Raw genomic sequence first — 26828 nt, forward strand, 5'->3', positions numbered from 1 at the left:
CAATTATAGAAGACCTAGGGTCTTTTTATAGAATACCTAGGGTCTTCTTATAGAAAAGCTAGGGTCTTCTTATAGACAACCTAGGTTCTTCTTATGGAAGATTTGAGGCCTTCTTACAGAAAAACTGGAAGACTTCTTATAGAAGACCTGAATGTCTTCATATAGCAGATTTGAAGGTCTTCTTATAGAACACCTGAATGTCATCCTATAGAAGGGCTGGAGGTCAGTTTGTAGAAGACGTGGGGGCCATCTTATATAATATCTGGAGGAGTTATTTAGAAAATCTGATAGAATTGTTATACATCATCTGGAGGTTTTCCTATGGTGGATCTGGAGGTTTCCCTATAGAAGACCTGGAAGTCTTCGTATAGAAGACCTGGAGGTCTACTTATACAAGATCTAGAGGTCTTCTTATAGAAGACCTGGAGGTCTATTTATACAAGATCTGGAGGTCTTCTTATAGAAGATCTAGGGGTTTTACAATAGAAGATCTGGGAGTCAAACAAAGTGAAACATTTCCGTTGGGAAAAATCTATGCCATATGGCATAGTGTGGAATATAAAAAATCTGGCAGCTCCATTGAAGTATATTTCGGATCTTTTTTTCGTTTTAATTATTAAGGCAATGATTATCTACTAAATTAAATACAAAAAGTTAACAAAAAAATATTTTTGTTAATAAAATATATAAAATTATAAGATGGTATTTTCATGCAAATTTTAAATCGAACGAGGAGCGCTTGCTCTTTGAGACATAACAATGTATAGGGTCCACCAATCAACAATTTTTGTCGAATTATTTTTAGATAACACTTCAGGGAAAAATACAAAATTATTAAAAAAAAGAGTTCCCATAAGTATTTTGCCTTAAAACGGGCTTCAAAAACTGGTTATGCCATATGGCATAGAATCACCGAAAGGGTTAATAAAAGTACAGTCAATCATGATGCGTCAGAATGACAGGAAGGAAAAATTAAGTCCCCAGCACATAAGGAGGGTCGCGTTGCACGTCAAAAACAACAACCACAACGGTCCGTTGAGTACAGCGTTACAACAACCACATGAAAAGTAGAGTTGTGTAGTTCGCGAACGAACTAGTTCAATTGAACGACTCTCCTGCAGGAACCACTGAACTAGATCACTCGAAGTCGTTCTTTATAGTTCAGCCAAAGAACGAAAAAATGTCAGCTGTTTCAATAAATAACTACAATAAATAAATACAATAAAATAAATAAAATAAAAAATAAATAAAATAAAGTCCATATTTACATTCGGCAATTTCTCTTGCAGAAATTGTCAGTTTTTCGGTGAGAGAGGGTGTTGAGAGGCAAAGGGTAACCATATACCTTACCTATCTCTCCATCAAACTGACAATTGCCGCAAGAAAATTGCCTAATGTAAATATAGACAAACTAACTGAACTACTGAACTAAAAGAACGATCTAGTTCAATCAAAAGAGCTAAACTAAAAAGATCGATCAGCTAAACGAACTAGAAATCACAACTCTAATGAAAAGCAATAGTAGCTGTCAACCAAGAAGCAAACACATCTACCGCCACTCTGTTAACCACATGGACAGCGCAGTTTGGGAGAGAATTGAATGTCGTGGTCGACGGTAGCAGAATTCCGACCACAAACTGCCCCAAAATTTTAGGGGTCACATTCGACACTAGTTTCAAGCCGTGCGCATACGCCACCGCTATCTGCGACAAACTGAAGAGTAGGAACAAGGTCCTCAAGTCCCTAGCCGGCATCACTTAGGGTGCAGATAAAGAAACCTTGTTGATCACATATAACGCGGCGCCAGTTTGGTCCCCGGGATGGAAAAAGATTCAAACCTGTCAGAATGCCGCCCTGAGAACAGCAACAGGGTGCATCCTCAAGTCTTCAGTGGACCATCTACATGAAGAAGCAAAGTAACACAATGAGATAGATGCTTTCGTTGCAGTACTTGCTTGGGTGTTACCGTGAGAGCCATACCAATCACCATCTGCTGGTTAGACCCGACACATTCAGGCATATCAGGAAGGATATTCATGATCTAGAGAGGGAGGTCCAACAATATAGGGGAGAACCCCTAGATTAACAGACATATCAGGCAGGTTTAAATAGTATTCACACCGATACAGTTGCTAATGCCATAAGCAAATATAGTGTGAATAAAGTCCTCGAAGTACATACCCCATCTATCGCAGCTGAGGAGCGTCAGCTGTCACGATGACTGGTTAGAAAGATAAAGAAGCATCTTGGGTGTAAATTCGGTTTCAAACAGCTCATCACTGCAAAAAGCAAGGTTCGATGACAATCTTAACCGCTTCTTACATCTTGTCTTTAAAGTACATTTTTGTTATACCTTATTTTAAGTAAAGTTCGCATTAGCATTGGTTGGTTAGTACATCTTCCATGTAGAATAAATGTTATATTTTATAAAAATATGGCAATATCAAGCAAAAAAATCTGTATACATCAAATTTACCCAAATCTGATTGATTGATTGATTGATTTGAATTTGCTCTCAAAATGTTCTTGTTTTTGGTGCATCATACTCTCGGACTATAAATTTGAAAAGGAACATAAAGTTCCTTTTAATTTATTTGACACTTGCAAGAATAAAAAACTGGTTATCTGTCTGATATTTAACTACAGTAAGGATATAATAACGGGCCTTGTGCCTGATTTAGACTATGCTGGATTTAGCAAATCCAGTGGATTTAAGTTGTCATTTTCATACAACATATGTCAAATAAAACAAGATAATTGCTAAATCCAGCGTAGTCTAAATGAACTTTTAGTTGCATTGCCAGAGAAGCCACTCCACAGCAGATATGTCTGATGAGCTGCGCAAGTAACAGCGAAACCGGTCACATAATTTGGGGGTTGTGTGGGTTCGAATCATTGGCTTTCCTTTTTCACTTCGAATGTTCCATCATTCAACTCAACTCCAACGAGAAAATTAATAAAAATTAACATTAAATGATCTTCGGTCTAACAGGCAAATTTTCAAATAAGAAACCAGCTTGAGCCAGGCTGGAATTTAAACCCACGTTCAAAGCCAAACTCATAACTTCCAACGTCTACGCTAAAAAGCGTTTGTCGTGGAAGCCATGCAGGTGAATGGGAAAAAGCTCATCGTATTTGAAAAATCAAAGTACGATGGCACGCTTAGTCTCTTAATTACAATAACTTCGGTATAAGCATAAGTTTCTATGCATTGCCAGAGAAGCCAATTCATAGCCGATATGTCTGATGAATTAGCTACGTAACTAACAGCGAAACCGGTCACAAATATGGCGGTTGTGTGGGGGTTTCAATCTTCGGCTTTCCGAATAGGAAATACACTTGCAAAAAATCTTCGATCATTCAGCTCAACTCCAACGAGAAAAAAATTGTTTTTACCGTTTATGTTCAATCTGCTGGAATGATCTATCTACCTTGATAATTTAGCCATGATATGTATGTATTTTTGACCGCCAAGATGGTCACGTAGCGAACAAAGTTATTTTCTAAAAAAATAGTGAAGGTTTTTTTGCTACAGAGATATTTCGTTAAACAGGGATCTAATTTTAATATACAGTGGGGACCAGACTTCCATACAGTAAAGTGAGATTAGATTTTCCATTTCCACATGTGGTATGTATAAGTTATGTTACGGCATGTAGTCTAAGCTGCAGACTGATAAGCACGTGCTTTATTCGAACTGTGTAGAGATGTTTCCACAACTATTCCGCAAAATAAAACTAGAAAAATGTTTGGAAACCGCATGTCGGCAGTATTTTCAAATCGGAAGTACTAAAATATCCCTCAGAAGTTGAATCTTATTATTAAAACAAGCAACGCCATTATCGGAATTTGGAATAAGATGTATTATCTTGCCATTATCGTTGGGCGCCATCGTGGTGCAGTGATGAGCACGTCTGCCTTGCACTCAGAAGGTCTGCGGTTCAATCCCTGTCCAGAACATCAAAATTTTCGGTGGTGACAAATCTCAGTGCAATGCAGACTTACATTTCCTCAATATTTCAGCCATGAAAATCTTCTTTAAGACACCCCGTTCGGACTCGGCGATAAAAAGTAAGTCCCATACCATTGATCCAATATGAATCAGCGTGATATGATAGAATCGACGTAATATGAGAGAAGTCTCCCTTGTTGACGGGGATGTTGAGGGAACATATCGCTTATTTACTCAAATAGTGACACATCTCAAAAAATCAAGTTTCGAGAAAAGCGCGTTTTAAGTTGGAGATGGAAATTTGACTTCCCAACTTTAAACTAAAATAACTACATAGACCATGTTTTGCAAAGAGCTAGCCAGATATCAGTGCTAAATTTCTGTGCAATATCAAGCATGATTAGAAGTGTTTTAGTGCTCCTTAAACTCAAAAAACTTTTTTGTTGATTTATGGCACACTCGAAGTAAATGAGCTGTAACTCGTTGAGTTTTAGAGATATCAATATGAAAATTTGACACAAGATAAAGTAAAATTCGTAGAAAAAATTGAAAATACTATCTCAGAAAACGAATTTGTTGAGTTATGCCACCCTTTGAGTAAATGAGCGATATGTATATATCGTTGGGCGCCAATATTCAGGCCTACGGATCAAGGAAGACGGGTTTTCATTGTTTTCTATTTTTTAACTTTAGCTTCGACTTTGTATTCATTAGGAGTTTACTCTGCGCTATACTTTGAAACCTTCACAGCTTTTAGGAGAGAACATATTTGAAGGAGCTTCCTTTCTCTCTTTAAGAATTTCCCACACATTTGAGCTTCCCTCGTAGTGAGTCACATCAGCTGTAAATCTGCCGCATATAATAGAAAAAGATCTGCTCGTATCTAGTAAATCAATGTGGAATGCGGGTAGAAAAAAGCTTCTTCGGAATAACAATCGACCCTCACAGCAAATAAGGCAAACTCAGAAAGAGAATCAAAAAGAGAGAAACACTCCCCGCCGACAGACAATACACAGAGAATGGGTTGGGATAAATGTTGAACGATACATTCATACATTCTTCGATATACTAGCCACGCGTATCGTGACAGCATGACTGTCTGACTGGTTCGATTAAAGTTTTTTTGCTGTTTAGTTTTAGTCGGTAAGCGAAAACATACAGAAGTTGATTTGTTTTTCTCCGGCGGCTTTCTTTCTGTGGTGTGGCGGGTTTTCAGACGAGCGCGAGTTTAACCGGGTAGTTTATTAAACTTTTTCGCTCATTGTAAATAAAAAACAACAACAAAAAGACTAATGTTGTGACTTGTTAATTAATTCACTTCAGTCCAAAAAAAATAATTATTTAATTTCATGCCAACCAAAAAGGTCAATGGCGCGTCGTGTGACATAAAATAACGAAAAATTTTGGGTGCTGTGCAACAGAAATTATGGTAAATGTCACAAACAGTTTTTGAAAAAGAAAAATATAACGGAAGTTGAAAATGGAAATATAAAAGAATTAAGCAATTTTACAAAGTCTTTTTGAAGTAAGAAAAACAAAGCGAAAAAGTTTTGGTATTTACAAGCAACAAAGTGTAAATAATGCCAAAAATACGTAGTTGATTCTTTTTAGTTCTGGAACAACAGCGAAGAAAATCGAAAAAAAAGTGAGCATTAATTGAATAAATCACTCAATTCAAGTGAATCTGATCGTATGTTTTTGGGTTTGTATGCTGTGATTTTGGTTTATTGTTGACACATCATTGTTGTTTTTTGTCCATTTATATTTGGGTGAGGTGATTTTCTTAAATATCCAATATCCATCCTCTACTACTTGTTTAGTCAGCCAACAAACCATCCAGCCAGTCAGCTTAGCCATTCAGTCATTCATGAATGTCATCAATACATAAATTCATTTGGGAAGAGTATATCCCTTTGCTCCCCAACTCAAAGTATCTTCCCCTTCACCATTAAATCAAGAAAAAATCCACAAACGAACGAAATCATTTAAGGCTACTACCCCTCTATTATATCCCATTTAATACTGAAAAATTCCACATATACACTCGAGCAAAAATGAATTTACGTCATTATGTCTTAAATTTCAATTAGGAAGATAAAGATTAAAGTAAAAAAGCTGCAAAAAATTAAATGATATGCGAAATAAGATAAAATTGACGTCCGCGATACCTTAAAAACTTAAGCAGGCTACGTAGTCGAAACTACTACCAGTTTCTGTTCCATACAACACGGGACTAATCACCCAATATAAGAAACATTGGGTACGATCAAGGAATGGGGAGAATGCAGCACAAGTATTACACAGATGTAGCAGTCCATTCACCACGTTTCATGGACGAGACCCATTCGGCTCTGAAGCTGGCGGACGGCAAATGGTTAAGTGTGAAGGTGTAGGGATACGTAGTGAAATACAATAATCTGTTTTTCGATTATTCGGGTTTCGTGTAAAGCATGGCATAATAATACAAGTACCACGTCAAAAACAGCTGATTATCAGACTAAATGCAAAATGTATTATTGTGAATAAAATTACATACAAAAGCTAAACAAGCAATTCACAGTAATGCGTTATTGTGAACAAATATTGACGTTCGGTGTGGTAAATGACACTATTATTGTTATCGATGTAACACCTTCTTAAGCGGGATACACACGATCAGTTTTGACTGTCGATTTTTCGGAATTATCGATAACAGTCCAACCGTCCAGAAACCACAAAATATTTTGTGGTTGCCTGATGACTGACAAAAGTGAACGGCCAGACCGGCAAGCAACCGATTATTTGAGCAAAACTGACAGTCAAAACTGATCGTGTGTACCCCACTTTATTCAGCCATGCTGTAAAGCTTAAAACCCGATTTTTGGTTTATCGATTTTTTAAAGTGTGTTCTAAAGTGGGGTACAAACGATCAGTTTTGACTGTCAGTTTTGCTCAAATAATCGGTTGCATGCCAGTGTGTCCGTTCATTTTTTTCAGTCATCAGACAACCACAAAATATCTTGTGGTTGCTGGACAGTTTGACACTTATCGATATTTCCGAAAAATCGACAGTCAAAACTGATCGTGTACCCCGCTTTAAAATCGTCTTTCGATTTTTCGTTAACAACCGAAAACCGGTTATAATCGAATATAATCGGCAGTTTTCTTCGGTGCAATCTGTAAAGCTCATACGTACATTAAAGTGCCATCAATTACGTGATTTTAGCGCACCCAATAGTCAACTACAACTAATAGTCAACTACGACTAATAATAGACAATAGATCTGTTCGATAACTTCGCAAGTAAAAAGTTCTTGTAAGTACTTACAAGTTCTCTTATAGCCCGTTTCCACGGTACGTCGTTCGTTCTCTATTCGTTGTTCGACCCATAACTACGAATAAATTACTTATTTCCCCACACAAAATTCTATGAACGAACGACGATTTTTCTACGTTGTTCGATTAGAAATGCTCTCTGAACGAGGAATAAGTATGTTCCATCCCTAAAGTATAGTACACATTGACAAGCAAAACTGACAGTCATCGAGGTCTATTTCGTGAATATCAAAGCCTAATTGAAAATTTTCTTTTATAATCTCTAAATAATATCGTAGATATTGTATTTCAAACGTTTTTACCTAAATAAAAGTTGTTATTTGCCGGAAAATTGTCCTTAAAGTACGTTGACTGTCAGTTTTGACTGTTAGTGTGTACTCCCCTTAACAAATGAGAGAATTTATCGAAAAAAATTAATTATGACATGTCTAAATTCAAAATTGAAAAATTTGTTGAAAACACAAAAATTTTTAGAAAAAAGGAAAAAGATGAATGAAAAATAATGAAATAAACATTTTAAACAGATGCAGAAGGATGTTTGTTGTGTTTCCTTCTTAATTCCACACATTAGTTCAAAATTGCGTAAAAAAAACAGAAACAAAAAGGAAAGAAATAACTGAAAGTCTGTATACACAAACATTGTTTTGACATGTCTCTCTCTCTTTAATTTTGAAAATAGAAACATATCAAAATATATTGAAAAGACAAATTTATTCAGAATTTATGGAAAAAATTAATGAAATCTGTGTAGTTAAATATAGAAGATACATTTGAAGGAATGTTTATTGCATTTCCTATTCATTTAATGTATATTTTATGTGTTTTCGGTTAAAATTTTCGTGAAAACAAGGAAAGAAAAATGAAGGAAATTTTGTTTATGTTTCTGTTAATTACGAATGGTGTCGTGGAAACGGGTTAATTCGTGTACGTCGTTCGACAGGCGAACAACGTAATTGAAACGCTCGTGTGAACATGACATTATAATAATAATTGTTCCACAAACATCCCATACGGGACAAGGGAGACCTCTCTCATATCAATGAGTGCACCCCGATTCATATTAGCTCAGTGATATGGGACCTACAGTTTATCGCCGAGTCCGAACGGCGTGTCCTAAGACACCTCTTGTAGAGAAGTTTTACATGGCTGAAATACTCAGGAAATGTCGCCAACATTACTGAGGGGTATTTCGCCAACGTTGAAAATTTTGATGTTTGACTGGCCGGGGAATCGAACCCACGACCTTCAGCGTGCAAGGCGGGTGTGCATACCATTGCACCACGTTGGCACCCGTGAACATGACATTAGTTCCCTTTTATTGAACAAGTTTGTAATCGAACATTTGCTCTGTTCCAGAACCTGCAAGAATCTATTATTTCTTACTACGGTAAAATTTTTTCCTTTATGTTTTCGAAAAAAATAGTAAAAATTAGTAGATTCTTGCAGTACTGGAATAGACCAATCATTTTGCAAGAACTTGCAAATACTTTTTACTTGTGAAGTTATCGAACAGACCTATTGATTATCCCGTTTTCACAAAGTACATAGTCGATTACGACTTTTAGAACTGAAATCAATTTTTCTTGTCCCTGTGAAGGTGCCCCGACTTGATATAAATGATCTGCCATGACATGACAGAGAAGTGAGATTCCCCAATTTTCCATACAACGCTGTGCCGCAGCGTAAAGTCCTATTAGCAAAATGCCCAAGACAGCACTAGTAGAGCTAGTGCATGACTCATATCCCATTGGCCATCCACATTGGTGGTTCCAATGGAATCCAGACTTCTGAAGCGCTCACAATGAAGACACTCACACATCATGTGCAGATACTCTGAAATGTGAGAAAAGTTTCTCCTATGCAACAATGCATTGAGAGACACTTACACAGTCAGCAGACATTCGAGATAAAGTTCAATAACAAAATTCGTGATTGCAAAAGTTACATCAGGGATGAACCAAAATGTTACGCACTCAACCTCACACTCGTTGCCAGCTCGCACAGTCGCACTTTACGAACCAGTAGTGGGATTCTGTAACTCATTTTTGCTGTTATCGATAATTTTCGGTAAAATTAAAGTGCTTATAATTTCGATAATTAACGAAATTTTTCGGTAAAGCTTTGAATGACAGCTTTGTTGTTGCTTGCTAGTGTGGCCGTTCACTTTTGTCAGTCATCATGCAACCACAAAATATTTTGTGGTTGCTGGACAGTTATCGATAATTGCAAAAAATCGTCATTCAAAACTGACAATGTGTACTGTACTTAAGTTAACGATCAATAAAAAGTAGTCGCTAGCCTCTACCGACACAAACAGTGATGCCAACTTTTCTTTATGTTTTTAGTCATAATTTTGCGATTAATTTTACCGATTTTTGTCCGTAACAGCAAAAATGAGTTACAGAATCCCACGACAGGTCAATTAAACTTTCCACACCCTCAACTGTCCATTCAGTGGAAACTATAGGTAAACCTCCATTAGCTAAAAACACCCAACTGGCCTCAGTAGACACTGTGCGCCATACAGGGAGACAAGCCAGCATCATGATCCGCTGGAATGACAGTATCGTGCGATAGTCATACACTGTAACTGCAGTGTGCCATATGGGGTGACCGTGTTACAAAGTCAAACAAGTTGTTGCAGTAATAGATCCATCATTAGGTTCATCATAAATGAACTGCAAATGAACCCATGCGAACAGCCCAGAACGCCATCAATAGAGCGTGTGAGCCAATCTGAGAATAGCTTCCTGCATAGGAACAATCTCTTCTGACCAACACAGGAAGCCCAAGACATATTTACACTATGCCCTGGTTTAAAACCAAACTGCCGTTCTGATTCTGCTCCTGTAAACCTCTGCTGTAATAGAATTACAATTATCTTCTCCAGTACCTTGTCAAGTGCTGGAAGAAAACTAATGCCGTGGCTGGTGACTTCAGATGATGACTTTCACAGATTTAAACTCTTACGGAAAAGCACCCATACTAACACATTTACACAAAGCCGTTACCCAGCCAACAATTTTTGCCGATGGCTCTGATATCAGATTTTTTTCCGATATTTCGTAACCTTTCTTTCCGATTATTTTCCGAGTGCTCTGCACAATCTCGGAAGGGAAATTTTGATTTGTTTTCTTTCCGACTAGTTTCCGAGTACTCTGCACATAATCTGAAAGAATTTTTGATCTGTGTATTTTTCTCGCGAGCAAAAATCCCGAACTCTGGTTGAGGGTTGATTGTATACAAACAACGCCAGCGGCAAGGGATGCTGTACCTTGTTTTTTAGTTATTTCGCAGCAGTTAAGTGAGTAAGACGTAGCGGAACAAATTATTGTGTGTTTTAAAACAAATTAAAATTGGAAGCTGTTTATAATAACAAATATTGTTAATTCTATTTTAGATACGCCAAATAAAGAACAACATCGTGATGACACATGGAAACTTTATTAGGAAAAGTTGTGTTTTATAATTTTGCAAACACACAATATCAGCGGGCAGAAGCAATGAATACTATTAAATCCAACTTGTGAAGATGGTGAAATAAAGAATAAAAAAATCGCATTAAACATCCGAACATTTTCCGAAATATAAATCACCGGAATTTTTTCCGATTTTCGGATAAAACCTTACGAAAATATTCAGATTTTTTTCCATATATCGGATAAAATATCCGATAATCTTCCAATTTTTTTCCGAATATCGGATCAAACTTCCGATAATCTTCCGGCTTTTTTCCGATAATCTTCCGATTTTTTTCCGAATATCGGATCAAACATCCGATAATCTTCCGATTTTTTTCCGAATATCGGATCAAACATCCGATAATCTTCCGATTTTTTTCCGAATATCGGATCAAACATCCGATAATCTTCCGATTTTTTCCGAATATCGGATCAAACATCCGATAATCTTCCGATTTTTTACCGATTTTCGAATGTTCCTTCCGAGTTTTTTCCGAAATTGTGCAGATAATCGAAAATTCCCTTAAAATTTCCCTTTTTTTCATTCGAGTTTTTTTGCGAATTCGTTCAGAATTCGGAAAGAAACTCTAATATTCCTTCCGATTTTTTTCCGATAAAACTTTCCGAATTCGTGGGCACGTTCACACAATTTTGTTCCGATTTCTGAACGAATTCGACATCAGAATCGCATACTTGTGCAGAGTTTCGTTCCGAATTCGGAAAAAAATCGGAAAAAATTGTTAGCTGGGTAGTTAGCCCAGAATAGCCTACCAGGCGGTTTTACACATCCCTCCGCTCCAACCAACTCAGGCTGCTTCCAGCCACTAAATCTTTTGGAGAAGGTAACTTCTGCTCCATCCTTGGAAAGAATGAAAACACTAGATCCAAAACACAATCACTCAACGACATTCAGCTTCGATAACTGCGAAAAGAGAGTGACAAAAAGCTTAATTTAGATGTTCATGGCTAATGAACTTATCTACCCCGATCGAAACAAACAATGGGTTAATTATTTTTCCAACTTTTTTTCATTTTAGTGTTGTGTGAATACTCATACAGATTTGTTCATTACTCACATCGATAGGGTGTAATTAAGATGACGTTATTACTGGTGTAATTAACAGTTCATAGTGCCATTTTCAGCTGTCATTTTTTAATAATATATGGATAATATGTGGGAATATAAAATCGGTTACAACAATAAAAATTGTTAAGATAAAGAAACCCATTTGCAATATCTAAAAATTTTTAATAAATCTTCATAATTATTATCGTAGTCATGGTATAATAAATAATTATACCACGATGGTAATAATTAGTATAATTTAATTATATTTACAAAAGATTTATAAAATATTTTTAACACAAAACAAATAATGAGAAAAAATTACATTTCTGTGAAAATAACCACACTTGACATTTTCAGCCGCCATAAAGAGGTACAGTAGAATGGCGATAATTCGTACCTCGATAATTCTTAATCTTCGATCATTCCTAACAATCTGCCGGTCCCTTCAAAAAATCGCAGTATTTCGTAACCATAATAAACCAATTGTGTTTTGATTTTCTATGGTTATGGCGTTATGGCTATGTCACGTCTAATTCTACCTTAAAGCTTTTCCGCCATTATGTCAGTAGGCATGAGGTCTGGGGCTCAATTCTGTTTCTATGAAAATATGAAATGAAAAATTTTATAAAGGAAAAAACTGTCAAATGAAAAAAATTATAAAGAAAATATTTTTCTTTAAAGCATTGTGGCGTTTTTTTTTTTTATTGGGATAGCGTTTGCAATTTTGTTTTTTCAAAATAGTCTGGCTTAATACCATTGTTGTTGTTTTAATATTTTAAAACAACTATTTTATTAGTGGAAAAGATTTGGCATTGTTCGCCAAGGGGTAAGGCAGGGAATACTATAGTTTCGATCCACGCCACTGGATCTCATCAGTTCCCTTGTTTCTTGTTTGTGGATATTCTCCACCGAAGTTATTTTTCAATAACTTCTTCAACAAGAAACTTTTTATACCCAAACATCAATCGTCAGCTCGAAGTATAAAGGTAAGCAAAGAAAAAAGTTCAATGAGAAGTTTTTCCTTGGCAACCTCATACAACTCCGACGAAAGTGTCTGCGAAAACAATTCAAACCTCTTCCACTTGTATGTGTCGTCGAATTTTGACGAATGCACACACCAAAATTTGGTTGGTCTGCTTTACAGCAAAAGCAACACACGTCGTGCCAGTGTCTTCAATTTGAAGCATTGTGGCGTTTTTTTTTTTATTGGGATAGCGTTTGCAATTTTGTTTTTTTCAAAATAGTCTGGCTTAATCCCATTGTTGTTGTTTTAATATTTTAAAACAACTATTTTATTAGTGGAAAAGATTTGGCATTGTTCGCCAAGGGGTAAGGCAGGGAATACTATAGTTTCGATCCACGCCACTGGATCTCATCAGTTCCCTTGTTTCTTGTTTGTGGATATCCTCCACCGAAGTTATTTTTCAATAACTTCTTCAACAAGAAACTTTTTATACCCAAACATCAATCGTCAGCTCGAAGTATAAAGGTAAGCAAAGAAAAAAGTTCGATGAGAAGTTTTTCCTTGGCAACCTCATACAACTCCGACGAAAGTGTCTGCGAAAACAATTCAAACCTCTTCCACTTGTATGTGTCGTCGAATTTTGACGAATGCACACACCACTTTCGTCGGAGTTGTATGAGGTTGCCAAGGAAAAACTTCTCATTGAACTTTTTTCTTTGCTTACCTTTATACTTCGAGCTGACGATTGATGTTTGGGTATAAAAAGTTTCTTGTTGAAGAAGTTATTGAAAAATAAATTCGGTGGAGAATATCCACAAACAAGAAACAAGGGAACTGATGAGATCCAGTGGCGTGGATCGAAACTATAGTATTCCCTGCCTTACCCCTTGGCGAACAATGCCAAATCTTTTCCACTAATAAAATAGTTGTTTTTAAATATTAAAACAACAGCAATGGGATTGAGCCAGACTATTTTGAAAAAACGAAAATATTTTTCATTTCAAATTTTCATAGAACATGTATCCTGCCCCTGTACGATAACTTCGCAAGTGAAAAGTACTCAGCAAGTTCTCAGTAAACTCTCTCCGCTAATTTTACTCTCTCGAAGCTAAAAATTTGCAGATTGTTATCGAACAGCAATTTGCCAACACTTGCAAGAAGTCAGCTGATTTGATAAACAAGAAGAAGAAGAAGTTGGCGGAATAGATTAAATAAAATAAATAATAAAAAAAAATAGTCACCACAAACTACAGAATAAGTTATTTTACTTACATTATCGTTTTCCAAAATTTATTCAATATTTTTTCCCTTTTTTATTTCTATTTATTTTAATAACCAAACGTTTGTTTATGTTTTTTGTCAAGAAGTCCACCACAAAGCATTCGAATTTAAACCAGCTGATCAAACTTGCAAATTCTTACAAGAAAAAATTTTCCTTGCAAAAACTTGTAAACAAAACTCTCCAAAATTCTCTCACAATTGTCTCCAAATTCGCTATCTTTTACTTTACAAGTTTGTTATCGAATAGCATTTTGTAAAAGTTTGTGCAAATTTGTACAGTAGTTTTTGCTTACCTGCACATTGAAAAATTGCAGCCATTTTTGTGCACGTAAGCAAAAAATGCAGTTATCTTAAATAAATCTGATATAAAATAGCATATTTGGTCTACGCAAGAAAAATGAAATTGGGAAGCTAACGCCAAAACGCAGCTAAAACTAATGCAGCTAAGTGAAAACTACTGTACAAACTTTTGGGTTATCGTACAGACCTATGGACTTGTTCACGAAAAACATAATATCGCTATGAACAGGACATTCGATAAACATTTCCAAAAAATATTTGAACAAACTTTAAACTGCACTTAAAAAAATGTGAACTTTTGTGAGGCTGTTACCCTAAGAAGTGGGCCGATATGGTCAACGTTCGAACTTAAACTAAGTTTGGACAAAATATTGGACTAAATCGATTGCTCCGTTTCAAACGGCAGGTCGTAAACTATACATTTCCGAAATTTTGTGTGGGAAGAGGAGTGGACGATATAGTCCATATTCGGATTTGAATTATGTTAGGTAGAAATATTGCGATGTGCAAATTATGGACCAAATCGGATATTCTCTTCGATAGTTATTGTGCGTATAATTTTTGGGAAACATTTTAAAGGAAATGGACCGATATGGCCTATCTTGACCTAAGTTTGGACAAAATATTACGATAGCCAAATTTTGAACTATTCATACAAACATACTTGAGGTCTAAAACCATTATTTCCATGATGCACAGATTTGGTCGTATGAAAGTGTATATACATACCCTCGTTAGCCTAAAGGAGAATTCAATAATTAACCGAAGATTCCGATGTAGAGAAGGCTACAGTTTTATAATTAAGTTGTTTCAATATGTAAATAAAAAACCTCGATAATTCGTATTTCTTTATTTTAACCACGTTAATTCGTGATCTCGCTAAATCGTAATTCTCGATAATTCGAAAAAATTGCCAGGTCCCTTGACTTACGAATTATCGCGACTCTACTGTATTCAATTTTTCTATAGCAAATAAATTTGCTAATATTTAGTCTGTTCCAGTACTGCAAGTAAAAAATAGTAGATTCCTGCAGGTTCTGGAACAGACCAATTGTTAATTGTGCATTCTGAAGGCATTTAAAAATATTTCTATTTATCCAGTTTATCCAAGTTTTGTGCGGATTATAAATGCTAACATTCTCTAGCAAAATGATCCCAGCAAAAAGTTTGCATCCGCGGATGCAGTTAAATCAATAGAACAATTGCCGCTGGAGTACATCTTTTCCTATGAATTTTACAAGAGAGCGCGCAGCTAGGATGCACTCCATTTTGCTTCCACGGCACACAGCTAGGATGCACTCCATTTTCGATCCAAATCACAGCCTTTGATGTAGTGTTTTGAATTAAATTTAAATGCAGTCTAAAGATGTTATAAAATGCAAGCCATTGCAAATATCCCAAAATAAATAAAATACATAGCTTATTCGTGTAAAACAAGAATATTAACTTTATTACATTAACACAAATTATAAAAACTCTCCATTAAATTTGATCATAACTGACTTTACTTCCTCTACTCTGCTTTTTATGACATCGAAATTGATATTGCTTCATCATCCAAATGGTTTTTAATTTTTCCTCCTACTTCAGTTCAGATTTCCAAAAAACTCCAACTCCACTTCAAAAATAATTTGCGTCTCGTGAATTACAGCAATGTTCATAACTTTAGTTTGTATTTCTTTATTTTTTATAAAACAAATTCTTAGAATTTTAACACTCTTTCTTGTGTTCAGAAAAAAATACTGCGACTGTAGGGATCAAAAAATTGGCTTGCTTGGCTAGGGATTTTTAAGCGAGTGCTTCCAAAATGTATCGAAGGCAGTGCATTTTCATAACTCCGTGTGGACTGCATCGAAAGATGTATTGAAATCATAACTCTGCATTGCACTACTTCTAAACTTTTTTGCTGGGATTGATTCTCCTGCCGATTTTTTTGAACTAGAATCTATTTTTTTTTATAGAGCTCAAAGGGAAAAATCGCCGATATAAGATGGAATAGCCTACGAGATTCACAAAAATGACACTCTAAATAAAATAACGATAACATTTTTTCCTTTATGTTATCGAAGAAAACAGTAAAAATTAGTAGATTCTCGCAGTACTGGAACAGACCAAATATTTTATATGAAGAAATCCAAAATGTTTCAAAGAATTCAACAACTAGTATATGGCACTTGAATTATTAGTTTTGAGTTACCATTTTGAATTTAACTGCTTTTCATTTTAAACGATCTGTTGTGCGATTCTCTAACACATTTTTGAGTTACCGACAAAAATCGGTAATTAATTATTCTTTGAGTAAATGATCGGTATATAATAAAAGAAAGTTTTACATATAAATTGTTGATAAAATATTGAAGTCTAAACAAGTTTGTCTATTAGAACAATAAAATAGCAATAAAATATGTTCTTGTTTGCACATATTATAAAACAAAGACTAGCTATTAAATAATTTCATCATTCATACCCGTCAATATACACTTTAATAATATTTAATTATTGCTCTTTTTAATTAAATGTTACAAAGTTAATATCACAACTTCACACGCCAAATCGTTTTCCTCGACATTTACCTAATTGAGGTCAAAGTACCGATATTTCTTTCAGAGCTCTATTATTATTGTAATAACTATGAAATGAAATATTTATAGACATGGATAAAACAGCCATTTACAGTAATTATACAATTATATTTTGTTTAATTATTTTAATTAATTTTGTCCACTTTGAAATGCCAATGCTGTTTTGAATAATTGTTTCAATGGCAATTTAAAATTCAGTAACCTATTTTTATACACTCCACCATAGTATGGAGGGTATATTAAGTTTGTTTTTCTGTTTGTAACACATCGAATTGATCATTTGCGACACTATAAAGTATATATATTCTAGATCAGGATAAAATTCTAAGACGATCTAGCCATGTCCGTCTGTCCGTCTGTTGTAATCACTCTAGCGTCCGCAATAATTGAGCTAGAGCGCTATATTTTTGCACCCGAGTATCTTTTTTTCCATAGGCAGGTCAAGTTCAAAGATGGATTATATCGGCCCACGTTTTGCCCCATATAACGGTATCTCACGATTTTCGGTATTTTGGGGATTTTAGACACAATTTTTGACCGAACACCTGCAATTTAACATTTAAAGTTTACAGTGGTCACAAAACATCTCCACCGATAACGGTAAACATAGGTCCATGTTTTAGTATAGGCCTCATATAACGGTACCTCCCGATTTTCGGTATTTTGAGGATTTTAGTTACACTTTTTGACCGAATTACCTGTAATTTAACATTTGATATTCCCAATGACCAAAACCACCATCTTTGACCGAACTATCTATAATTTGACATTTGAGGTTCCCAAAAATGGTCACGATAGGTACCTGTTTTGTTATAGCCCCATATAACGGTTCCTCCCAATTTTTGCCATTTTTCGGATTTTAGTTTCAATTTGTAAACGAACTAGCTGTAATTTGCCGTTTGGCGTTCCTAGCGGTCATAACACCTCCACTGAAAATTGTCAATACAGGTCTATGTTTTTGGTATAAGCCCCCATATAAAGGTACCTCGCGATATTAGCTGTTTTAGGGATTCTATCCACATTTTTTGACCGAACTACCTGTAGTTTGACATATGACCAAAGATTTTCAACATATGTATGTAGATCCATGCTTTTGTACAGCTCTATATTGCGGCACCTTCCGATTGTTTGTATTTTGACAATTTCAACTACATGTTTTCACCATGGCACAATTACCCAGGTAGTGGCATAGTAAAATTTTGAATATGTTATGTCAAAAATTACAACAAAAATATTTTTTTTTATAAAGGGATTTGACTTTTCATATTCGATCAGCTGGTGTGATACCACTACCTGTAGTGCGAATTAACGACGAATGTCGTTAGTTAACGATAATTTTCGGTAAGTGCTATTCCGTATACCAATTTTAACGATTTTTGTCGGTAAATTTTGTCGTTAATTACCGAAAATTATTGTTAAGTTATCAACCAAAAAAAAGTTGTTGTTAAGTCTTAACGACAGTACATTATTGCAATATTTTGCTGATTTCTTTTAAAAACGGCGTTTTTATATGAGCATATGTTATGTTAATGAGGAGGGCACACTAGGTAAATTCTGCCTTATTGAGAAAAATCTTACTAAAGCGTTTGCAAAAGGGTTAACTATGTAAGATAACATGGGTCAGCTTCGACACTGTTGTGCTTTCGCCAGACCAGATTTTATTGAAGCTGCATAAAGACCACCAAAGAGAAAGTTGTAGAACTTCGATTAACTCATAACTTTCCCTGTCTTATTTATTATAGAGGTAAATCGTAAGCTAACGCTTCAAAAGAACACATGTGTGGTACTGTTATGTAAGATTTATATTATTTCCGTTAACACTATCTTTCCAAGATGCGTTTGTTGGCTTTAATGTCGTATTGAAGCCAAAATGCTATAAGTTCGGATTTTCGAACTATAGGTCGTGAGAAGTTCCATTTAATATGGGCGTGAAATGAATAAATGACTCAAATGGCGGTAACGTGGATCCACGAACGTCACCGAAGGGGCTTAATTATGTGAAACCTCAAAGTTCAATTTTTTCCAGCGGTTCACATACATATAGGAGGGATTTTACCAAATTTATAATTTTTAAATCATGCATGTATAAAATACAATTCACTATAATAGGAAGTGACCTTTTGACCAATGATCCTTACATAAATCTGTTAAATTTTTTGTCAGTAATACGTTTAATATATGAATGTGTGATAGACATAAATAATGCTGCTTCTCTTGCTTCACCAAAGACGGTGTAGATGCACACGCATATTTTTTTGGTCTAAAAGACAAGATCTTGCCCACTTCAAAACCATATATTGGGGATATTCTATAATTTGTCTCGCCGAACTATTACGGTGGAGGCTAATGATATATTTCTTCATATCCTGGAATAAAACCACCAAAATCTATGAGAATCATGCATTGTTCCTCCTAGAAGTACTCACATACACACTTGACGTTTTTGAAGTTGAAGTTACTCCTGGGTTTCGCATTGTTGGGATACTTGTAGACACTTATTGTATGCACCTTCCCTCCAAAACAAGATATTTTTCCTCCTTTGCGCGTTTTATATTCTGCAGTTGCGAAGAAATAATGTTTTTAATTTAAAAATACATTAATAAATATTAAAATATATTATTTGACAATTTGTCTTTCCATCGATATTCGTCGGTATGTGCTAACGATTTCTACAATCGGTAACATAAAGTTACAGAATAGCACATTCGTTAACTCAACCGAATATTTTCGTTAACTACCGATGTCGGTTCGTTATTAAAAAAAGTTACAGAATCGCACTACTGGTAGTTCTGCCATGGTTTTCACCGAACTATCCGTAATTTTTTTGCATTAAGCGCTCCTCTTCCTCCTTTTTTGGTTCACGTATCCGACCACCACGTTCAGAACCCAGTACGTTGTGTAGACTTTGTCTATATTTTTCAATTGATCCGAAAGGACTTTATTTCATTTATAATTTCGTCAATATTATTAATTTCAGTAAAACTTTTTTAGGCATACTGCCATTTGATGTTTACGAGTTCGTAAACGTAGAGGTTAAGGATTATTCCTTTGTAAACACGTGTTTGTTAAACGACTGCTTAACAAGACGCCATTTATTTTTTTTCCTTTTTTAAGCCCGTAGGCGTGTGTCACTGTTTAAATAAGTCTGCTCTGTAGATTGAACTTTTTTCCAATTGTATGATATATATTCGCATTGATCAATATGATAAAATTCAGCAATTGTGTAGGCACACAGGCATTTGATTATAAATTTCAGCAATATTTTATTTGATTGATAAATTGTGAGGCACACAGCCATTTAATAAACGAAAGTTTAGCAAGACGCCATTTTCTCTTCTTTTTAAGCCCGTAGGCGTGTGTAACTGTTTAACTATGTATATACATATGTATATCTACTCTGTGAGCTCTGTGAGATGTTTTGTCAGCTTTACGATTCGACGTTTAGCGAGCGAATGCTATCGGTAATTTGACTTTTGAGTTTCCCAATGGTCACAGAAATTCTCCACCAACAATTTTCAACATAGGTCCACTTTTATATAGCCCCATAAAAAGGTATTTTCCCAAAGGCATTTCCATCTAAAATTATATTATAAAAAAATAATATTACATATTAGCTTTGTTCCCGTACTTTTTAGTAGTAAAACTCGTAAAAGATAGAAATAGAGAAAAATTGTTCTCACAAAAAAGTTTTTTTCAAAAAGTTGGGGAACGCAAAAATGGAAAAACGTCAAAAAAGCTGGAACAAATGTCAAAGTCGACGTACCAGCCAATCAGACGCCTGCATCCACGTTACTATTTTGTACACGCTCAAATTTGTCGAGTAAAAAGTTGTTAAAGAGAGCGTCATTCAGTGCCATTTTTGTTTAAAGGGAAGTGAACATGTTACAACTTTTTTGTGTACGGGAACGGGTTTTCTGGTAAAATGTGTAAAAGTCGTAAAAATTGGTTCTGGAACAGAGCAATTAATAGCTACTATTTTTGACTACGATAACATTTTTTCCTTTATATTATCGAAAAAAATAGTAGAAATTAGTAGATTCTTGCAGTATTGGAACAGACTAAATATCAGAATATTTTATGGTGGAGGGTATAAAAAGTTAATGCCTGGGTACATAAGCTACCTCGCCTACTTGCCTTGCTTTGCTGCTTCATTTCTGACATAATAAAAAAAAAAAGAATAAAGAAGACCGATCAAATTTCGAACTGGGTTGCCTTTTTTCCTTTTTATTCTTGTACAAAAATTGTGTACACAATTCAGATTTGTAAAAAGTGGCAGTAGTTATGCATATAACATACCGTGTAGAAGTCCCATTACGTGTAAGAATCTCCGAGTTTTACTACTTGTTTTTAATAGCCGATGGCCTTAGTTGCTAGTGCTATTTTTTATATAATTTTATTGTAAGTTTTTATTATAATAAATATTTGAAATAATAATAATTTACTACTTTCTATTCGAAAAGTCTGTGGATGAAATTAGAGCTGGAAATTATTCTGTAAAACAAAAGCTGCAGCATATTGCTCATAAATTAATCTAATCTACTAAAATATCAGTACACACATTTGGTCTGTTCCAGTACTGCAAGAATCTACCAATTTTTACTATTTTGTTCAATAACATAACTAGGTGTTTACACCAGACAGTTTGTCTTCAAATACAACTCTAATTCACTAACACATACATACATTTGTCGGCGGTCTTCCAGCTGTTCATCATTTTTTCAAAGACAGTCTGGTTAACAAATTTTTGACATTTTTTTGTTAAAATGTGTGAGATAATAATTGAAATGTGTTGAATACAAAAGAACATGAACAAAAACAAAATATGTGAACGGAAGTTTTGGGATTTTGACAATCAATACATAAAGTCAACTGTCCTGTCATTTGTAAACGCAGGGTCAAGGACAAAATGTTATCGTTTGGGATTGCGTTTATCAGGAAGTAACATGGCATAGTGCTAGGTTTTGTTTAAAGAGAAGTTTACATTTTTGAAGCACGGGAACTCATTTCTAGAACATAATTTTTTTAATTGTTTTTTGTGTAAACTGAGGATACGTTTACATTAGTTTACACCAAATTTTAGCAAAGACAATATCTTGAATGAGCTATAGCCGCGAAAAAAGGTCTCTACTATGTAGTAGAGTTGTTCAAATCTGGTTCGTTTGAACGAACTGAACTCTGGTTCACCAGATTTAACAACTCTATATACTAGGGATACTTTTTTATATTGTCAGTAATTGAGAAAATTTGTTATTCTATTTCAACGATTTTCCCACTACACATTATCAATATTTCTTTCTTTATTGTTATTGTTTTATATTTATTTTAGTAACGACTTTTTTGCAATTTCTTTATGATTACTTACAGATTAGAAGTCCTCCACGGCGAACTTTGAACAACGAAAGAAGGCAGCAAAGAACAAAACTTAACGAACAGAAGAACCCGCACACCCACACACATGCAAAACATTAGCAAATACGTCACACCAGCAAATCAATGGAATTAAAAGTTGATTGTGTGAGAGGGACGGACATAAAACAACAAAAATAGTCAATCAATAAAATACAAAAAATAATAACAATAAGAAAAAAGAAAATAGTAAAAAAGAAATGAAAATCTTATCAAAATAACGCCATGCTTTACGCATTGAAGTAAACAAGGCATACGTTCGCGGTAATATTTGAATGTGTGTTCGTCGTTTTCTTTTCATTGCAAAATAAAAAACAATAACATTTAATAATACACATTAATAAATTAATAATAAAAAAATAATTATTCAACGCCTGGACTTGCGGCTTGAATGAGGTAGTAATAAGCTGCCATTTAACCACTAACCATTGTTGAGTGCGAAACATTCTTCGGAAAATAGATTTCCTTTTCCCGGTACACGAGTCGATAGAATCATACGATTGCTGCGGTTGTGTTAAATTACCAACAAAAAACCCAGTGATTGATTGGCTTAAAACGATTGCCGAGTGAGGGAGTTCCTACCCCTCCATTCAACTCACCTTAACACACCGAAAACAAAACTCAACGGCCGAATGATTTCATATTTAACAATTGAACATTGGATTCATTAAACAGTTGGTGTTGGGGTAGCACCACTACCAGTCACACTCATCATATATCGCCGGGTATACCCTCATTGCTGTTAGCTAGTGTTATACCAAATAAAGTGGGTCAATAATTTGAAGGCATTTCGGCATGGACACACACAGAGCATAAAAAACTATCAGCAGCAAATAGACAACAACTAGCCAGCTAGTCAAACTACTAAAGCCACTCAAACATCTACCGGCAACAAGTGTTTTATTTTTGGATAAATGTTACAAAAAAAAAAAACTAAACTCTGCCTACCTACAACAAACAACTTTTAACTTCAAGCTGCTATTGCAAAAAAAAACAATCACAACGTGTTACAAAACTTTTATTGCCATAGCTGGTCATTGAGCTGTATCTATATTAGCAAATATTAGTAACATAAAATTAAACAACAACAAAATACCAAGAGATTACAACAAAAAGTGATATATTACAAAATATTGTTAAATATTTTCTTACTGTCTAAAACATAAAACCAAAACTTCATCATGCTTAACGCGGTTCATTTTAAGTGTAAAAATATCTGGATATGTATAACATTTGCTGCTATACTATTTCTTTTCGATGGATTACCTCAGGTGGATTCGTTTAAAATGACGGTAAGTATAGATTAAGTATATCAGCGAAAATTTTGGGCGCCACATGAAACTAATGACATATGTATTACAAAATAATTTAAACAACGCATTTTTTTAAAACCTGTTTGGTGTAAATACGGCATAAGGCTTAAATCAATCCTTTATTTTCTTATTCCCAGTCCACACTAGCGTGATTTCCTTGAAAAAAGAATCATGAAATTATGCGTTTCTTGATGGAGTTCCATAGTCGGTGTTTAGACGTTCAAAGTTAATGGGAAAGAAAATTGAGTTTATGGGAGAGGGAGTAGAGAGGAATAACAGGCGGTACACACACCCCTGTACTCGCAAATTATGTTTTGTTTCTTTATTCTTCACAGTTTTTTTTGCATTTTCCTTAATTTTATTTTCTCCGCCGGCAAATAAGTTACAACGCATACATTTGAATTAAAAACTTTTGTGATGAAAAATAAATTGAACAAAAAATTAATAGTAAACATATACATACGTATTTATTTAATTTTTAATTTAAATTATTTATTTAATTTTTAAATTTAATTTCTATAACTAATATCGCCTTATAATTGTTTTAGTGACGAATTCGATCTAAGAACGCCTAATTTCATGAAATTTTTTAATTAAAAATGTTCATTTGTATGCTGACATTAAAAAGTTGTTCCTTTTCAATCTATTCCATGCGGCCAGTCTATTTCGAATAATTTAAGTACGTATCATTTTTGAATTAAACATTAGTTTTTGTGCCAAAAGTTTTTTGCATTTTTTGCATCTGATTATTTTGGAATTAGGTCAAATTGCAAAAATAAATCGGGCGTATATACAAGCATACACATGTTCATGTTTATAGCGACAAGAAATTATGTATATTTAGTTTCTTACCCGCGGTTACACTTAACCGGATTAACCCAGTGGGTTTGGATTTAAAGTGTCAATTCCATAGCGAAAACGTCAAATAAATCCTCTCGAAGTGGTATAACCCGGCAAAAAACTCTAGTGTAACCGTACTATTAGCATACATACATACATTTGATAAGGCTGTTATTTTCATGTTTATCACAAAATGAAGATGTGGGTATACGTCAAATAAATTCTCATAAATACGTTTAATGAAACTTGTAATTTAATCGATTTTTATTGATTGAATAAGTAAGTCTTATACATGTCAATATTACCTCTCTTTCTTTACCTACACGCATCCTCAAGTTTTACAATTTTTACTCGAAAAGCTTTCCCCTACACCAAACAGCCGGCAGATCTTAAAGCTCAACACATTTTAACAACCCTTACACAACCATGTTTTCATTCTCCGGTTATGTGTAAAATAGATCTCTAATTTTTAAAATGATTACTCTGAATCTTAGAACACCTGCTTTTTATATCATGATTTCGCATACAAAACTGAAATCATATCATTTCGTGATTTTAGCGAAATCAACATCGAAATCGCAGTACATATGATATACAACCCTGTTATTGCCTGAAAAAGTACCAAAAGTTGCAACACTTTTCACGTATCACAATAAACAAGGTAGACGGTCAATTGATGCAACAAAAAATTTTAGTATCAAAATTTGTAAACAATGTGAAAAAAATATTAAATTACTTTGTCACAATGCTATTTTTCAGTGTGTTATTGTACTTTTTTAATGGTATTGTTAGAAAAAAGAGCGAATTGTCAAAAATTGATCCCCATACAAATTTCTTAAAAAATAATGGAACGAAAAAATTACGGCAATTGCAAAAACTGCAGCAAATCAACGTATCAGCTATCGTATTTGGATGATAATGAACATGTTGCTAGTTTCTACTATGCCAAAATTGTATGGCAAAAAACAGGAGAATATGGTGTTATTCGGTGCTGTTTTTGTTTAAAGAGAAGTGCTAGTCTTGCTAAACTTCGGAGTACGGAAACGCATTTTTAGCACTAAACGGGAAAACTGCTGCAAGTTCTGAATACAACTTTTATCTATCAAAATTTATTATTATGATGTCTCAACGATAAAATCATTTTTTTTTATTTTTTCATTTGTTATTACTATACACAATTAATACGGTATATAGATAATTTTCGAAATAAAGTTGTAAAGTCCTATATTGTCGTATATTTTTGATGACTAATTCAATTTACAACAACTTGTTTTGAAAATTCATGTTCGATCAGCTGCGCATATGCATCTACCTTGATCATTGTGATATGTTTGAAATCAACAAAAAAATAAGTGTAAACACCGGGATGTATTTCAGGATTTCGTGAAATCCAGTGGATTTTAGAGCGCAAGTGTAAACTTGGCATTATGGTTGGTTTACGTTTACGAAATCCACACGATTTCAACTGTCAAATGAAAACTCATCTGAAATCCATTGGATTTAATTTGACGTTTAAGCAATGGAATTGACAGTTAAAATTGAGTGGATTTCGTAAATGTAAACTTACTATTATTTTCATTTACATGAATACTTTTACTAAAACCGGTTTGATGTAAACACGGCCTTATTTGGCACCATGACAGCTGGATTACTTTACAATTTTTACTCGAAAATCTTTCCCAAACAGCCGGCAGATCTTAAAGCTCAACACATTTTAGCAACCTTTACACAACCATGTTTTCATTCTCCGGTTATGTGTAAAATAGATCTCTCATTTTTTAAATGATTACTCTGAATCTTAAAACACCTGTTTTTTATTTCACTTATGGTTGGTTTACGTTTACGAAATCCACTCGATTTCAACTGTCAATTCCTTTGCGTATACGTCAAATGAAAACTCATCTGAAATCCATTGGATTTAATTTGACGTTTAAGCAATGGAATTGACAGTTAAATTTGAGTGGATTTCGTAAATGTAAACCTACTATTATTGTCATTTACATGAAGACTTTTATTAAAACCGGTTTGATGTAAACACGACCTTATTTGGCACCATGACAGCTGGGGCTGGATTCCCGTTCTATGAAAATTTGAAATGACAAATATTTTCTTTATAATATTTTTGATTTTACATTTATTTTCTTTATAAAATTTTTCATTTCACATTTTCATAGATTACTTTACTCCATTTCGCTTTATAGAACGTTTAGATTACGAAATTCACTGGATTCCATAGCGTATAAGTCAAATAAAATCCAGTGGATTTATTTGACATATACGCAATGGAATTGGCATTTCAAATCCAGTAGATTTCGTAAGTTTAAACGCATTCCTTCCTCTTTACC

General features: G+C 34.4%; 1 protein-coding gene across 5 annotated transcripts in view; it reads left to right on the forward strand.

Moving 5' to 3' along the window:
* Positions 1 to 26828, forward strand: part of LOC141394116 (lipase 3) — a 266183-nt gene that overhangs the window by 223825 nt on the left and 15530 nt on the right. Inside the window, exons 1-3 of one of the 5 annotated variants that reach the window (XM_073968023.1) lie at positions 5065 to 5381; positions 5550 to 5654; positions 22289 to 23622. In XM_073968023.1, the coding sequence (XP_073824124.1) occupies positions 23512 to 23622 (111 nt within the window). In that variant the 5' untranslated portion in view covers positions 5065 to 5381; positions 5550 to 5654; positions 22289 to 23511. Of the gene's footprint in view, positions 1 to 5008; positions 5478 to 5549; positions 5655 to 22288; positions 23623 to 26828 lie in introns of those variants that run through there. The other 4 variants (XM_073968020.1, XM_073968022.1, XM_073968019.1 and 1 more) reach the window with 4 other exon arrangements.

The sequence above is a fragment of the Musca autumnalis genome, unplaced genomic scaffold, assembly GCF_047663935.1.
Source record: "Musca autumnalis isolate F117 unplaced genomic scaffold, ASM4766393v1 scaffold_2, whole genome shotgun sequence".
NCBI classification, from domain to species: domain Eukaryota; kingdom Metazoa; phylum Arthropoda; class Insecta; order Diptera; family Muscidae; genus Musca; species Musca autumnalis.